The sequence below is a fragment of the Erythranthe guttata genome, chromosome 10, assembly GCF_056151865.1.
Source record: "Erythranthe guttata isolate IM_541 chromosome 10, IM_541, whole genome shotgun sequence".
NCBI classification, from domain to species: domain Eukaryota; kingdom Viridiplantae; phylum Streptophyta; class Magnoliopsida; order Lamiales; family Phrymaceae; genus Erythranthe; species Erythranthe guttata.
Window position 1 is genome coordinate 1719468 of NC_142542.1, and position 15816 is coordinate 1735283.

A 15816-nucleotide genomic window follows, 5' to 3' on the forward strand; every position below is an offset into this window, starting at 1 on the left:
AATCACTGTAATTTGCCCTGGCTGACAAAATTCAAAATGTTGTCATCTGATATTGGAAATTGACATTAAATATTACATGAATTGAGCAATCTTCTACTAGGGATTGCCTAATTAATTATTCCGTTCCTGCTTATTGAGATGCTACACCTGGTGAAATATGCCGGGTGAATATTAATCGTTGATGTGATGAAATAACTTCCCACTAAACACGCATACACATCAGTGTGTCTGATTATATGCAGATCAATAATTAATAATCACTCGTTGCATTTCACCAAATGTATCATCAAATAAACTGTTCGTTCAGACATGCTTTCCTATTTTCTACACAGTGCGCATGATTTGTTAAAAGGGCTCATTTATATAGATTTATTTTTCATTCAAAAAATAGGTCAAAAATAGATTCTAAAAATAAAAATAAAAAACAGTTCTTCAGAGTTAATTAGAAAAAGTAGGCTTACATTAGATTTACTAATGATTCACAATTATCATAAACATACTCAAAGTACAAATATATTGTATTATATGCAGTCCTCTAGACTTAACTTCTGAGCCTGCATCAATAACAAACAAATATGGAATGCAATATATATATATATATATATATATATATATATATATATATATATATATATATATATATATATAATTTAAAAGTTTCTCTTAGATAACTTGACCTTCAATCCATGCTTCATTTCAAGTAGCACAGAATCATGACGTGGAGAGACTTCATGATTTTCCACCAGGTGAATGTTGTAGTGATATATAATTGCGGCAGCCGCCATTTTCATCTCGAAGAAAGCCATTTCTTTGCCGACACAAGTTCTTGGTCCTACGTTAAACGCGGGAAACTTGTAAGAAGGCACGTGCTTAATTATCGCAGTACTACTAGTAGTTGAAATCCATCTCTCTGGCTTGAATTCCAAGCAATCTTTCCCCCATACGGACTCCCTTCGTCCAATCGCATAAAAAGAAAGGATGACTTTATCATTTTCTTTTATGTAATGCCCACTCGGTAGATTATCGGATTTCGCCGGAGATTTGTGCTCCAATGGCCCCGGTGGATACAATCTTAACGACTCGCACATCGCCCCGTGTAAGTAAATCAACTTCCGCGACTCTTTCACGGTGAATAAACTCCAATTGATTCTACCTTCTTCGCCTTCGCCTTTCAAATGTGTTAGCACGTTCTCGATCTCGTCGAGAATTAGGGTTTTCGTCCTAGGGTTTTTGGCGATCAACCAGAAGAGCCACGTCAGACAAGAAGCTGACGTGTCTCTACCCGCGAACATCAAACCTAATACAGTGTCCCTCATGAATTTTGTTTCTCTTGATGATGCACCACCATCACCACCACCATTGCCGCCTAATAATAACAATGAAGAAACACTTTTTTCTTTGTACGCTCTTCTGAAAGCGGTCAACAAGTTGAGACGACGATGATCGTCGTCTTCCGTAATATTATTATTATTATTGACGAGTGGGTATATGAATTTGTCGACGACTTTCGGAGCTTCTAGAAGCTTCCTCTCTGTACCGATTTGAAGACGTCTTTGCAACTTCCAAATCACCTCCGGCAGAGTGTGCCTGTAAAACACGGCACCGATGGAATCACAAAACGCCTGCATGGATGGAATAAAGGGCAAGTCAACGCACAAGCTCCCCGGGTCAAAGTCCAACACCAACTTACAGATGCTATCATAAGTGAACCTCTGGAAAACATCTTGCAGATCAAAATCAATATCTCCTTGAAGAAAATAGTCGAGAACTGGCAGAAGCCCGTTTTCGACTTTTTGCCAAACAACACTCTCCAGCAAAGAGTTGAACTCGGGACCAGTCATGAACGAGTGAGTCGTTTTCCTTTGGAATTCCCACAACTCGTCGTCCACGTTGAAAATGGAATCTCCGAGGATATCGAAGATCTCTCTGAATTGACGGCCCTTTGGGTAATTTGCGAAATTCTTGCTGAAGATGTGATCTATATTCAACGGATCGGACGTGATCAACATATCCATGTTGAAAATTCTGGGGAATCTCATTTGAAACGTGCCACCGCATTCGCTCAGAATCTCCGTGAAGTAATCCTGCATGCGATGGCGATTCTGTAGAAAAGACGGCAGCATTCCGACCAACGGCCAATTTGTCGGCAAAAACGACGTCTTTTCGCCGTTACTCTTTCTCCAAACACAAAGGATGGTTATTATGGGGATGATGGTAAACAAGAAAATCTCAAGATACTCAAAGATGGCCATTTTTTCTTTTCTTTTTCTTTTTTTTAAAAAAACAAACAATTCAAGTTTCTGATTTATAGAAAGAAAGTAAGAAGCTATATATATAACTGCAATCCTTCCGAATTAGGAAAAGAAAAAACTAATTAAGACTGCAAATTGGCATTGAGGCCACTTATTTATTGCTGAATTAAAAATGGTACCTACTGAAATTTATTGTGATTTTGAAAGGAGTAATATCTTAATTAATTAAAGGGTAAATTACAAACACCCCTGAGGTATGGTCAAATTACAAAAACACCCTTCTTGTTTGGATAATTACAACCACCCCTCAACTCATCAAATTTAGTGGGATCTTCGAGATTATATGGAATATTATCACTTTTGTACCCGTTTTATCCCATTCAAACTCTACATTATGAAGCAAGATGATCATAATATGTGATTTTTAGCTTGTATATATCAGTTTGTGGTGCATCGAAAACTGTATTTTTTACACAAAAATAGTACAAATTAGAGCACATTTCACGGAATCTAAATGACTATGTTGAATTTGGCACCATAAAGGTGGAGGTCTAAGAAAAAATCATAGTTGAGGGGGTAGATGTAATTATCCAAACAAGAGGGGGGTTTTTGTAATTTGACCATACCTCAGGGGGTGTTTGTAATTTACCCTTAATTAAATATGCAGAGGACTGAGCTTACATATCTAGTGAGAATGCATGTATGGTCCTTTTTTTTTTTTTTTTTCTTCCATGTAGTTAGGGGTTTCTTTCAGACGTAATTATCAATTAATTGTTCAGTTGGTGTTGTGGTACTATTAACTTCAAAGCCTGTGGGAGGAAGCCGTCTAGATAAATCAAGAACCTGCAAGTTAGGGCATCCTCAATGGCGGCTGGATTCGCTAGGCTGATTTAAGGGTTTGGCAGGCATGGGTGGCGGATACAAACCGAAGAATATTCCACATAATCTAGAAGATACCATTAAATTTGGTGGAACCATCGTATATAGTTGAGTGTCTGAAAAAGTATAGGAAGAAAATAAGAATAGTAGAAATAGAATATTTCTTTCTAAATACAGAGAACATAAGTTGACACAAACTATACACTTGTTTGGATCATAAAAACAAGAGTAAATTACAACTACCCCTGATGTATGGTTAAATTACGAAAACCCCCTCTTGTTTGGGTAATTACAATCACCCTCTTAACTATAAATATTTTTACACTGTTCACCCTTGCGGTTTCAAATTTAGTAGAATCTTTGAGATTATATGGAATATTATCACTTTTATACCCGTTTTATCCCATTCAAACTCAATATTTAGAAGCAAGATGATCATAAATTGTGTTTTTTGGCTTGTATATATCAAATTTTGTCGCATCAGAAACTGTAATTCTACACAAAACGAGTATAAACTAGAGCACATTCCGCGAAATCTAGATGATTATGTTGAATTTGACACCATGAGAGTGGAGGTGTAAGAAAAAATCATAGTTGAGGGGTATATGTAATTATCCAAAGAAGAGGGATTTTTTCGTAAATTGACCATACCTCAGGGGTGGTTGTAATTTACCCTAAAAACAATAAACCAAGGGATATGTAGCAACATGTATTAAAATTATAATGCAACTTATTGCAATCTCTGTCCTCTCGGTTGAAGATCCGAAGGAGCAATAAGCCCTTCTAAGACGACAAGTTCATCCAATAAAGATAGTTTCTCCTCTTCGAGGGTTTTGATATCGTCTTCAACCGCCTCTAACTCTTTTCCTAATCCACAGCTTTCTTCCTCCAAGAGCAAGTACTTCAGCCTGAGAGCTCTGTATTCGTTGCCAGATGTCGAAGAATCAGGCATTGTATCCGGGATTAAGTGTCTCTCTGTCTGGAACACTGGTGGAGCTTCGTTTATCGCACCTCTTTTGGTGCCCTTTTTCCCCTTTTGTCCGGAAAATGTTCGTATCTCGTGGGATTGAGAGATATCAGGGTGTTGTGGCACGGGTTTCTTTTTTCTTGACTTACTAACCGAACCGTGGTTAACTGACAGATGCTTCTGGTCTTCCATCTCTGAAAATCAGTTTACGGGAGGCTCTAAGCTGAACCAAGTCAAAAAATAAAGAGACAATGTTAGTTGATTATCGAGTAACAAAAAAAATCAGCCAATCAAAAGATTTCACGAATCAGAAAAATATCTTGTTAACACTGAACAAGAATATAGAGCAATAATTTTATTTCATAATTATGAAGTTCTTTAAATAATCAAGAAATTAGAAATCATGGAAGCCTTCACAAAGCAGGAGAACATAAAACACTACATTCGAAAGACTAAATTGATCCGTGGAAGCCTGAATAAATAGTCGGTTTCTTGGCTTAACTTTCGATCCATGTTAGTACTTACTATTAAAACTTAAAAGTTTTGATTGTTGTTGATTTAGAAGTCAATTGTATCCCTTAATTTCATTAGATTAGACATCACTCTATATGAATATGGTGTTCGATTAACAGAGTAAGGTGTGGCAAACTGGCAATGCCAGCTATCAATATAATTTTGAAGACAATATCGAAGAAAGTAAATAATCCCTGCACATTCAGTATGAACAAACAAAGAAACGCATCGAAAACCAAGTTTCGTACTGAGCCTTCAATGAATTATGTTATGGCATCTTCAAAATTAAATATTTCACTGACTCTATACAATATCGAAGGAAGGGTATACACAAGGACACAAACCATTAAAAACAAAATTCGATTGAAATCTCAAACCCCCAAATCCAATTTGATAAAACTGGGCCAAACATACCCTAAAGATTCAGTTTTTTAGGGCAAGTAACAAAATTCTCGAATTAAGCAGTAATAATAGTGTTTGAAAGCAGATCAGCAAATACATTATTCAATTGAAACCGGAAATCAGATAATTGTATAGCAATTAAAGGCGAGTGCCGCCGGAGCGCACGCTGGAGACGGCTTATCGCCGAACAAAGGCGCTGCTTCGACAAGAAACCCTACTAGAGTGTTTTTATAAATAAAATCAGCAAATACTTACGGTCACGAACTCGGCGGCGGCGGCGGCGGCGGCGGTGGAGGAGGATCCACAAATTCCGTCGGCCTACAGCTCGGGTCTTTCTTCTCTTATGTTCTTTCTCTCTCTCTTCGATTCTCCCTCTTTACGCTTCTTTTCTGTTTTTCTTCATCACTCAGTTTTTTATAGGTTATCTCAATAAGTGGTCTTTGAGCACCATTATTACTGGTAATACTTTGAGAAAAAATATATATTTACTTTGATTATTAAAAAAATAAATTTGATAAAAGATAGAATACGCAAAATTTGAAAATTACCCATAAATATACTAAAATTACAATTAGCATGTATAGAAGTTTTAAAGTAAAAAAGAAAAGAAAAGAAGTGTTATTTATATTTTTTTGGATAAATTACGGTCACCATATGATGTAAGACCAAATTATAAAAAAAAAAAAACTCATGTTAATTACGATCATCTCTTAACTATTATTTTTTTACACGTTCACTTTTGCGGTGTTAAATTTAATATAATCTTCTAGATTATGTGGAATATTTTATTTGTACCGATTGTATTTCAATCGAGCTCTACATTTTGAAACAAGATGATCATAAAATATGTCTCTTAGTTTGTAAGAATCAGATTGTGGTGCATCAGAAACTGTATTTTTGCATGAAACAAGTACAAACTAGAAAAGATTCCACGGAATCTAGATAATGTTGTTGAATTTGATACTATAAGAGTTGACATGTAAGAAAATTCATAGTTGAAAAGTGGTTGTATTTATACAAACATAAAGATTTTTTTCTTTTTTAATTTGACCTTACCTTGATCGTAATTTAGCGATTTTTTTTAGTGTTAGTATTCCAATTGTAGATAATATATCAAACACTCGATTGACTTATGAGTTGATAAATTAATATTAAACATTTCTTTAATTTGGGTCAAAGTCAAATATTGTTATTTAGTTTTTGTCTGGATCAACTTTTATGAAGCCCATTTCCCAAAATCCAACGGCCCAGATTCGAATTTAAACGTTAACAACCGCGCATTCAAAACTCAAACGTTCAAACTTCAAACCCCCACTTTTTCTTAACGGTCTCCACACAGAGCTCTTCTCTTTAGAAATTTCAATTGCATTTGTGCTAAACTCAGTTCTTATGGCGAATCAACCCGAAATTTGTGGGATCAAACCAACTCACGCACAAGGGGTTTCCACCCCGGGAAAAAATCATCATCTATCGAGTTCAATTTCGAAGGTTAGAGTAATCGTTAGGGTTCGACCTTTTCTCCCTCGAGAGCTTTCTTCCAGAAACGGAAACCTGATTTCCTGTGTTTCTCTCCGAGAATCGGACTCTTCTTCTGATGAAGTTACTCTTCTTCTCAAAGATCACGAAACCAGGTTTGTTCGCCTTTTTGTTTTGGTTTGAATGATTTTGAATTTTGGGGAAGGGGGATTTGATTTTCCTTTTCGGGTGTAGTCGGAATGAGTGCTACAAATTGGATGCGTTTTTCGGGCAGGAAGACAACAACGTGAGCCGGATCTTCGAGAGAGAAGTGAGGCCTTTGATTCCTGGAATATTCCAGGGTTTCAATGCAACTATCTTTGCTTATGGAGCCACTGGAAGTGGTAAAACTTACACCATGCAGGTTTGATTTCTTCCAAAAATAGCTCAACAACCAAGTTCTTCGATTTTTCTATTTGGTATTTTTTGTTAATTTAGCTGCACGATTTCGAGTAAAAACCTAATAGGGATAGGCTAGTTGGTTATATGTTGTATTCGTCACTAAATCCGTTCCTTAAAAAGCACGAGCTTTGCTGGTTTCGTATAGTTAATCTTCTGTGATTGAAATCAATTAGCATTTTAGTGTAACAAAAGGGCAGCTACCTGTATATATATATATATATATATATATATATATATATATATATATATATATATATATATATATATATATATATATATATATATATATATATATATATATATATATATATATATATATATACAGAACTTAATCGTTAGTTCAAAACTTGATAAAATGCAGGGGAGTGATCAGTTACCTGGTTTAATGCCGCTTGCCATGTCGAACATCTTGTCGATGTGCGAGTGCACGGGAAGTAAAATAGTGATATCTTACTACGAGATCTACCTCGATAAATGCTACGATCTATTGGATCCAAAAGAAAAGGAGATCTTGATTTGGGAAGATAAAGATGGACAGATACATCTTAAAGGATTGGCTCAAACTGAAGTCAGCTCAATACTCCAATTCCACGAGATTTTCTCTTGTGCTATTCAGAGAAGAAAAGTTGCTCACACGGGCCTCAATGATGTATCGAGCAGGAGCCACGGTGTGCTCGGAATTACTATTTCCACACCTTGTCATGACAGTGTCTGCAATGCTGTCGTTGGGAAGCTTAATCTTATCGATTTAGCAGGTTTGTAAAAGACCTGTGTATAGCATTTTATTTCGTTTGTGCTCTATTTTGTTGATCGAGGGTCAAAATTTGAATTTGTGGAATTAGGAAACGAAGACAATAAGAGGACTTGCAACGAAGGAATTCGGCTTCAAGAAAGTGCTAAGATAAACCAATCTCTGTTCGCACTGTCGAATGTGATTTACGCACTTAACAACGGAAAATCAAGAATTCCTTATAGAGAAACCAAATTGACTCGAATATTACAGGATTCTCTTGGAGGGACAAGCCGTGCTCTTATGGTTGCTTGTTTGGTATATAAACTTAAACTCAATCTTTTCGTATATGTATCTCCGTTTTTTCGAAAATCTAAATTATTAACTTGAGCTTTGTTTTCGTAATAGAATCCAGGAGAGTACCAAGAATGCGTTCATACAGTTAGCTTGGCAGCTAGGTCTCGCCATGTTTCTAACTTTGTATATCCATCACACAAAAATGGCAATTCGAACATGAAAATTGACATGGAAGCGAAACTTCTTGCTTGGCTAGAATCAAAAGGCAAAACGAAAAGTGCTCAAAGAACAGGGTTTTGCCATTCTCCGTTTCTTGGTAGAACTCCTAGTTCGGTGAAATCCACAAGGAAATTTAATACATGTTCGCGCACCAACGAAACTAAAGCCGTACGAAGGTAAACGAATTTTACTGCACTATCTAGATGCAAATAACTCCGATACTCAGCATTTCGTTTTCCTCTACAGAAGTCCATGCACAGCTGGCAGAAATCTATTCAGTGGTGGAGGTTATCCACTTCACTGTGAGGAGGTAATGGTTAATCTTGGAAATCTCGTTGAAGATAGATACATATAATTTTCGTTCGACAAATCTCATCATTTTATGTAATTGTTTCACAGGCTCAAAAATTAGCTGCAGCTGAAACTAATCAAGAAAATTTTGCCATCCCGGTTTACGGGGATATATTATCGGAATCGAATCCTTTTTTACCCGGTACACTATCTAAATGCATCTTTTTTTCTCTCACAAAAAAAATCGATTTCTTTTTATGGTGACGTACAAACTTTTTTCCAGATGAATCATTGTTCGTTGAGGAGGAAGCCATTAGCATGTCACTACTAACCAAGAATATCAAATCACTCGAGAGTCCCCACAGAGAAGCCCTTTCTCCAATTAACTCCGACAATGGAAATTTACACTTTGGTCCTTGTGATCCAAAGACACCAAAGTCGTTGTTTTCTATACCAGGTGATGTTGAGAATGACTTCCAAGTATTGAACACCCCACTCGATAAATTTACCGCCCGGAGTTCTAGATTAAAGGTTCGTGGATATCTTTTTTTCGATTTAATTTAGTTACACATTAATTTCGTTATCGTCCATTTTGATCAACATAATTGGTTCTTTCTCGACAGAGTTCTCTTGTTCAAGAGTACATCGAATTCTTGAACACAGCTAGCAGGTAACTAACTCCTTTCGATTTTCATTCTTTCTTCGTGAATCATGTATTAAACATAAACATTTTCATGTGTTTGTTACCGCATTATTTGCAGGGAGGAGCTAATGGAGCTAAAGGTAACATTTTTTTTTGTTCCCGTAAAACACTTGCGATTATTACTGATAAGAAACCGCGCTTTGTGCTTGTTTTATTAACTTGTGTGGTTGATCTCTTGTTCAGGGAATCGGAGAAAAGATAGCCGAATACATCGTTGAGCTAAGGGAAACTAGCCCTCTAAAATCCGTAAGAAATATCGAAATAATTATATCTATCTACCGTTTTCAAGTATTGTTGCATTCGTTTTGAATTTTTTCTTTTTTTTGAATGATTGCAGCTAGGTGATCTAGAGAAGATTGGCTTATCCTCAAAGCAGGTAAAAATATAAAATACAATTAATTAATTTTTTTCAATGAATTTTTGGTTTAAAATTGAAGTTTAACCATGGATGAAATTCTTATATTTTAGGTGCATAACATGTTCGGAAGGGCTGCAAGAGGACTATTAGCAAACCTCGTACTCAACGCCTAGTGTTTTTTCCTATTGTGTCCTTATTTTGTGTGCAGTGTTTGTTGTAATATTTGGCTTTTGTAATGTAATTTTTACTAGGTTATTTGAATCTATTTGTTGGTACTAACTACCATTATAAGTTATGTATTCTGCACTCCAAATCATGAAGAGAAATCCAGTGCTTAAAGTACTCCATTAGTTTTAGGGTAAATTACGGCCACCCAAGTTAATATCAAATTACAAAAATACCCCTTATTTTTTTGTAATAACAACCACCCTCAATTATGAATCTTCTTACACGTTCATCCTTATGTCAAATTCAATATAGATTCCATGAAATATTCTCTATTTTGTGCAAAATGTTGTTTATAATGAACCATACATTTACATACCAAGAGACACATTTAATTATCACATAAGTGCACAAGGATAAATCACTCTTTGATGCAATAGCTATTCTGTAAATCATTTGTACATGAAAATTTTAAATCGCGATGAAGAAGCTATGCATCACGAGTTTGACCTAAAAATATATATATGGACGATGATCGAACTCAAATCGTTAATATAGTTTTTTCCTCACACCATCGACTAGACATTTTCCGTTGGCAAAACCAATCGGTTATACTTGTGTATATGTATGTATGGCGTGTGTGGAGCCAATAATAAGTCCATAATTCTAGCACGCTTGTTACATGAAATAATTAGTAGTAGATTGCTTTAATTTTATTTTAGGGTAAATAGCACTTTAACACCCCATAATTTTACTTTCTGGCACTCTCGCCCCTGCTCGTATATCGATTTGGGCACTTAAGAATTATAGCAGCATACCACACAGTATAGCTAAATTATTTAACAAAATTAGATCAATAAGCAGAGATGAATATATTTTAGTACTAGTACATGAAACACACACATATATATATATATATATATATATATATATATATATATATATATATATATATATATATAACACATATATATAAGTTTATATAAATATATATATATATATAAACTATTTGAAACCCTCAACGGCAACTTTTATTAAGAAAAGGGCACAAATACAGATAAAAGTACAGTACTAGTACAACATCATCTTCTTCTTCATCATCGTCGCACGTACGATCTTGCTTCTTCTCACTTGCACGTGCATGGATCGCACGTGCAATTAGCACCGCACTTGCACCCGTTCTCCGAACCACCCATCACCGTCTCTGATCCCCCAAAATATCTGCAATTTTAATTGTAATTAATAATTTCATTATAAATTAATTAATAAATCGTTTCTTAATCTCCACCAAAACAAAATCAAAAAAAAAAAATTAGAAATGGATGTATGCGTACGTAGGAGCAACGCCGAGGATGACGGCTCCGGTGGCGGCGCCGGCAGCCTCCGAGTAGCTGCTCAAGTCTGGGTACATACCGCACCTGCATATAATTTAATTTTAAGCTTTCTGATTATTTAAATTAAACTATAATATAATTAATATTAATAAATAAATAAATAAATATAATAAATTTACCCGCTGCAGCCATTGCCGCACTTGCAGTTAGCGCCACAGCCACACTTGCCACTACAGCAAGACATTTTTAGTTTTTCTTTTGGAGGAAATTTAAAATTACAGTGATTAATTAACAAATATCGTTGGTGAAGAAGATGAAGCGGTGGCCTCAATTTTTATAGTGGAGTGGGGAGGCGATTGTGGTGGAGATCGGCCGTACACGTGGCGAGATCTGAAGGTAGTGGTGGTCCATAGGACACGCGCATTACATTGTAGTCTTTCTCTTTTCACGATTGAGATATTTTACAATTGTTTTCTAGAAAATTCGAGTTAGTGGGAATAATTGACTATTGATCTACTCGAGACCGTTATTAAATTAATACCCGATAAGTTAATAATCTCGTTTAAATAGTATTTTATTTCAATTTCAATTTGAGGATAATTTGCTAAAACATATTTCCATAAATTAATATAATTTGATTGGTTAACCGTATTAATTTTAGATTGTTTCACTGTATATCGTTTGTTCATCCTTATAAAAAATATAAATATCAGCAGTACTACAATAAATTCTAAAGTTATTGTTTGAGCTGATCAAATAAATAAGTATTCGTCTCGGCTCGACTCGTTTGCACCCACCCGTTCATGTGGTTCCACCACATGGGTAGTTTGTTCATGATGTGGACACATAAGCATTATTTTCTTACAAGTTAACATCCATGTGAAGTGACTTATCCTTCTATGTAACAATAATTTAAAGTTTAAAGAAGAGAAAAATGGATGAAAAATGACAAAGAAAAGGGGAGGGGGAATTATTACATGAGAGCTACTTTTATCAGACACCATTGATTTAAAGAGTGGGGTATAAGTAAACTTCCTCCGTCTGCTGTGGATGGGGAATTTCTTTTTAATTATGATGTGGCCCCCAACAAAAACTTCAATTATTCTTCCATCTTTTTTAATTAGTTCAACTTTAAGTGTATAAAAAAGGGGTGGTTAATCAATTAATTAATATCTGCTGCACTTGATCAAATTATGATATATAGGCACAATTGGTAGTAAACATATTAAGGCCCAAATAGTATATAAGTTGAACAAAATGCCTGTAACTGGGCCTCGACACAGTTTATTCCAAAATATGATTCTAATTTGTAAAAAGAGATAAAAACTACAGGAAAACGCCCACCGTGGGGCTCGAACCCACGACCACAAGGTTAAGAGCCTTGCGCTCTACCAACTGAGCTAGACGGGCTGATGACGACGGCTCTTCCTTCAACATATATAATCATAAATCATAATCCCACGGAACGAGATTTCTTAAGGCACAGAAAAAGAACAGAAAAGCACAAGGCGGAATTGTCAGATTCAGAAATTTTCTGCCACTCGCGTTCTCGTTTCTTGGCATTATGGTATGGGAAGATAATTTGAAGGAATACAAAAACAATCCCTCAAAGAAATGTCATCAGCCCGTCTAGCTCAGTTGGTAGAGCGCAAGGCTCTTAACCTTGTGGTCGTGGGTTCGAGCCCCACGGTGGGCGTTAGTTTTTACTTTAAGTTTCCCGAGATTATCATTTACTTTTAAATGTTTTTTGATAAAACGTAATGCAAAATATCATAATAAATAAAAAGAAGTCTGAACAATCATTTTCTCATAATTACTGATCTAATTAACTTGGTCAATAACATTTATTATGTATTGTGCCCCTAAGTTGGGGTAATTCATCAGATCTAGCAATCTAATTATGATTTTGATACTACATGCAAAGCTCATTTGTAATTAAATGAACTATTTGGGTTCATTATGTTCTTTAATCTTAGTAGAGTACTAGAAGTAGAGGATTCCGTCACTAACATAATCATAAATAAACCCCAGGACTGATTGACTAAAATAAAGAGTCAATTGTACTCAATTTATATTTATATTTAGATTCAATTAAATTTATATTTATTTATAAAATAATTTATATTCGGATCTTTCCGGATCAAAAACTATCCACGATCGTATAAATGGCGAGTGCAGTACACGATCGGTTCATAGAAATCTAATCTTATTGGTTTTGAGTATCTATTGGGGACCAGATTTTTTTCAACAATTAGAGTTAAAGAGGTGGCGAGTGCTAAATCTTTGATTTCTATAAAATCAATAGGCAAAGCCAAATCCACTACACATGCATGCATGGCTGCGCGGGAAAAGTCAGTAGCTAGGGTTGGCAATATTAATTCTAAATACCAATTTATTTTAATAGTCTTTATTAATTATTTATATTTTTTTTTTCCATATTCGGCACCGGGTTTTAAATGAATAGTTGGGTAAATTGGATAACCGATTAAGCACACATACACATGAGTGTGTGTAATTATGTGTAGATTTACGGTTCAGGATCACCCAATATACACATGGGTGTGTGTAATTATGTGTAGATCTACGGTTCACGATATCCCACTGTAAATAAACCAGGTGTAACATCTAATTTCCCGTTACTTATGAGAGTACTATATAAATAGTGGATTGTACTCGTGTTTTAATGATCAAAATAGTTTCTTTCAACACTTGACAGAAACTTGTCATCCTGCAAGAAACTGCAAAACGCGTACATAATTAAATAAACAAATGACGATATTTAAATATCCCGAGATTTTCTTGTTTTTCATCCCCGTAAATGTAATCATCCTTTGTGTTTGGAGAATATGTAATCGTAAAAGCTACGGAAAGAAAACATCGTTGCCCACAAATTGGCCATTAGTCGGAATGCTGCCTGCCATTCAACGGAACCGCCACCGAATGCAGGATTATATTACGGATATTCTAATCGAAAGCGGTGGCACTTTTCAATTCAAATTTCCCCACTTCCTCAACATGGATACGTTAATCACCTCTAATCCGGACAATATCAATCACATATTCACCAAAAATTTCTCAAACTATCCAAAGGGGCCCGAGTTCAAGAAGATATTCGAAGAGCTTGGAGATTCGATTTTCAGCGTTGATAACGAGTTGTGGGAATTCCAAAGGAGGACGACTCACTCGTTCATGACTCACCCCGAGTTCAACTCTTTGCTGGAGGGTGTCGTTTGGCAAAAGGTCGAAAACGGGCTTCTACCCGTTCTCGACCATTTTCTTCAAGGGAATATAGATTTTGATTTGCAAGATGTTTTCCAAAGGTTCACTTTCGATAGTATCTGTAAACTAGTGTTGGACTTTGACCCGAAAAGCTTGTGCGTTGACTTGCCGGTTATTCCATCCATGAAGGCCTTTTGTGATTCCATCGAAGCCGTGTTTCACAGGCATATTCTGCCTGAGTTCGTGTGGAAGCTCCAAAAACGGCTTGGAATCGGAAGAGAGAGGAAGCTTCTAGAAGGTCGAAAAATCGTTGACGAATTCATATATCCACTTCTTGCAATCAATAATGATGACGACAACCTCAATTTGTTAACCAATTTTACAAAGGCGTACGAAGAAAAAAACGTTTCTTCGTTACTAAGAGGTGACTCGTCAAGAAATAAATTCATGAGGGACACCGTGTTGGGTTTGTTACTCGCAGGTAGAGACACATCTTCTACGTGTCTCACGTGGGTTTTGTATCTAATTACCAAAAACCCTGCCACCATAGCGAAGATTCTCGAAGAAATCGAAACTGCACTAGTTCATCTCAAGGGCAAAGATGGTAGGATTAAATGGGAATTATTCACCGTAAAAGAGTCGAAAAAACTGATTTACTTGCATGCTGCTTTGTGCGAGTCGCTAAGGTTGTATCCACCGGGGCCATTGGAGCACAAATCTCCGATGAAATCCGATAATCTACCGAGCGGACATTACATAAAAGAAAATGCTAAAGTGGTCATTTCTTTTTATTCCATCGGACGAACGGAGTCCGTATGGGGGAAAGATTGCTTGGAATTCAAGCCAGAGAGATGGATTTCAACTACTAGTAGTACTGCGATAATTAAGCACGTGCCTTCTTACAAGTTTCCAGTATTTAACATAGGACCAAGAACTTGTCTAGGCAAAGAAATGGCTTTCTTTGAAATGAAAATGGCGGCTGCGGCAATTATATATCAATACAACATTCACCTGGTACAAAATCATGCAGTCTGTCCACGTCATGACTGTGTCACACTTGAAATGAAGCATGGATTGAGGGTCAAGTTATCTAACAGAATTTTCTGATATATATATATATATATATATATATATATATATATATATATATATATATATATATATATATATATATATATAGAGAGAGAGAGAGAGAGAGAGAGAGAGAGAGAGCAGCGCGTCTAGCTCAGTTGGTAGAGCGTAAGGCTCTTAACCTTGTGGTCGACTGGTCGTGGGTCCAAGCCCACGGTGGGCGTTGATTTTTATTTTTTATACTACCATATATATTCGAGAGTTATTTTTTTTTTTTTCTAATTATTTTACTTGTGGAAAATCATTTTCGATACCATGTATTTGAGTGTTAAAAAATAAAAGAAAAATATAGTGACAATTCAACCCAAGAAAAACTGAGTAATTGACAGCCCACACATTAATACTAACTGAAATGCTAAATCCTGCACAATAATTACAAAATCCTGCACATAATGAAAATATTTAATCTCTCTAAAAAATCTAAAAACATTCCCTAATC

The 15816-nt window shown here is 35.7% G+C and overlaps 3 protein-coding genes, 3 non-coding genes and 1 pseudogene across 6 annotated transcripts; 3 read left to right on the forward strand and 4 right to left on the reverse strand.

Annotated features, from left to right (window-relative positions):
- Positions 1-616: 616 nt before the first annotated feature.
- On the reverse strand, positions 617-2352 carry LOC105952788 (alkane hydroxylase MAH1 pseudogene; annotated as a pseudogene).
- A 1304-nt stretch (positions 2353-3656) lies between these two features.
- LOC105952787 (hypothetical protein) lies at positions 3657-5472 on the reverse strand. Its single transcript, XM_012976366.2, has 2 exons — positions 5269-5472; positions 3657-4321 (listed from the first exon to the last, which is right to left on the reverse strand). Exon 2 carries the CDS (start codon positions 4288-4290, stop codon positions 3862-3864), a length of 429 nt encoding a protein of 142 aa, XP_012831820.1. The 5' UTR covers positions 4291-4321; positions 5269-5472; the 3' UTR covers positions 3657-3861.
- Positions 5473-6301: 829 nt separating this feature from the next.
- Positions 6302-9870, forward strand: LOC105952956 (ATP binding microtubule motor family protein). Its single transcript, XM_012976558.2, has 13 exons — positions 6302-6644; positions 6724-6892; positions 7292-7685; positions 7773-7978; positions 8069-8352; positions 8423-8486; positions 8576-8669; positions 8751-8998; positions 9091-9137; positions 9229-9250; positions 9354-9416; positions 9508-9546; positions 9639-9870. Exons 1-13 carry the CDS (start codon positions 6403-6405, stop codon positions 9699-9701), a joined length of 1935 nt encoding a protein of 644 aa, XP_012832012.2. The 5' UTR covers positions 6302-6402; the 3' UTR covers positions 9702-9870.
- Positions 9871-10701: 831 nt separating this feature from the next.
- Positions 10702-11364, reverse strand: LOC105952957 (metallothionein-like protein type 2). The gene is made up of 3 exons (XM_012976560.2): positions 11207-11364; positions 11028-11111; positions 10702-10914 (listed from the first exon to the last, which is right to left on the reverse strand). Exons 1-3 carry the CDS (start codon positions 11269-11271, stop codon positions 10821-10823), a joined length of 243 nt encoding a protein of 80 aa, XP_012832014.1. The 5' UTR covers positions 11272-11364; the 3' UTR covers positions 10702-10820.
- A 1000-nt stretch (positions 11365-12364) lies between these two features.
- Positions 12365-12437, reverse strand: TRNAK-CUU (transfer RNA lysine (anticodon CUU)). The gene has a single exon. It is a non-coding gene; the product is annotated as a tRNA-Lys (tRNA).
- A 213-nt stretch (positions 12438-12650) lies between these two features.
- Positions 12651-12723, forward strand: TRNAK-CUU (transfer RNA lysine (anticodon CUU)). Its single transcript has one exon. It is a non-coding gene; the product is annotated as a tRNA-Lys (tRNA).
- A 997-nt stretch (positions 12724-13720) lies between these two features.
- On the forward strand, positions 13721-15364 carry LOC105952786 (alkane hydroxylase MAH1). The gene has a single exon (XR_016034065.1). It is a non-coding gene; the product is annotated as an alkane hydroxylase MAH1 (transcript).
- The last annotated feature ends 452 nt before the right edge of the window (positions 15365-15816 follow it).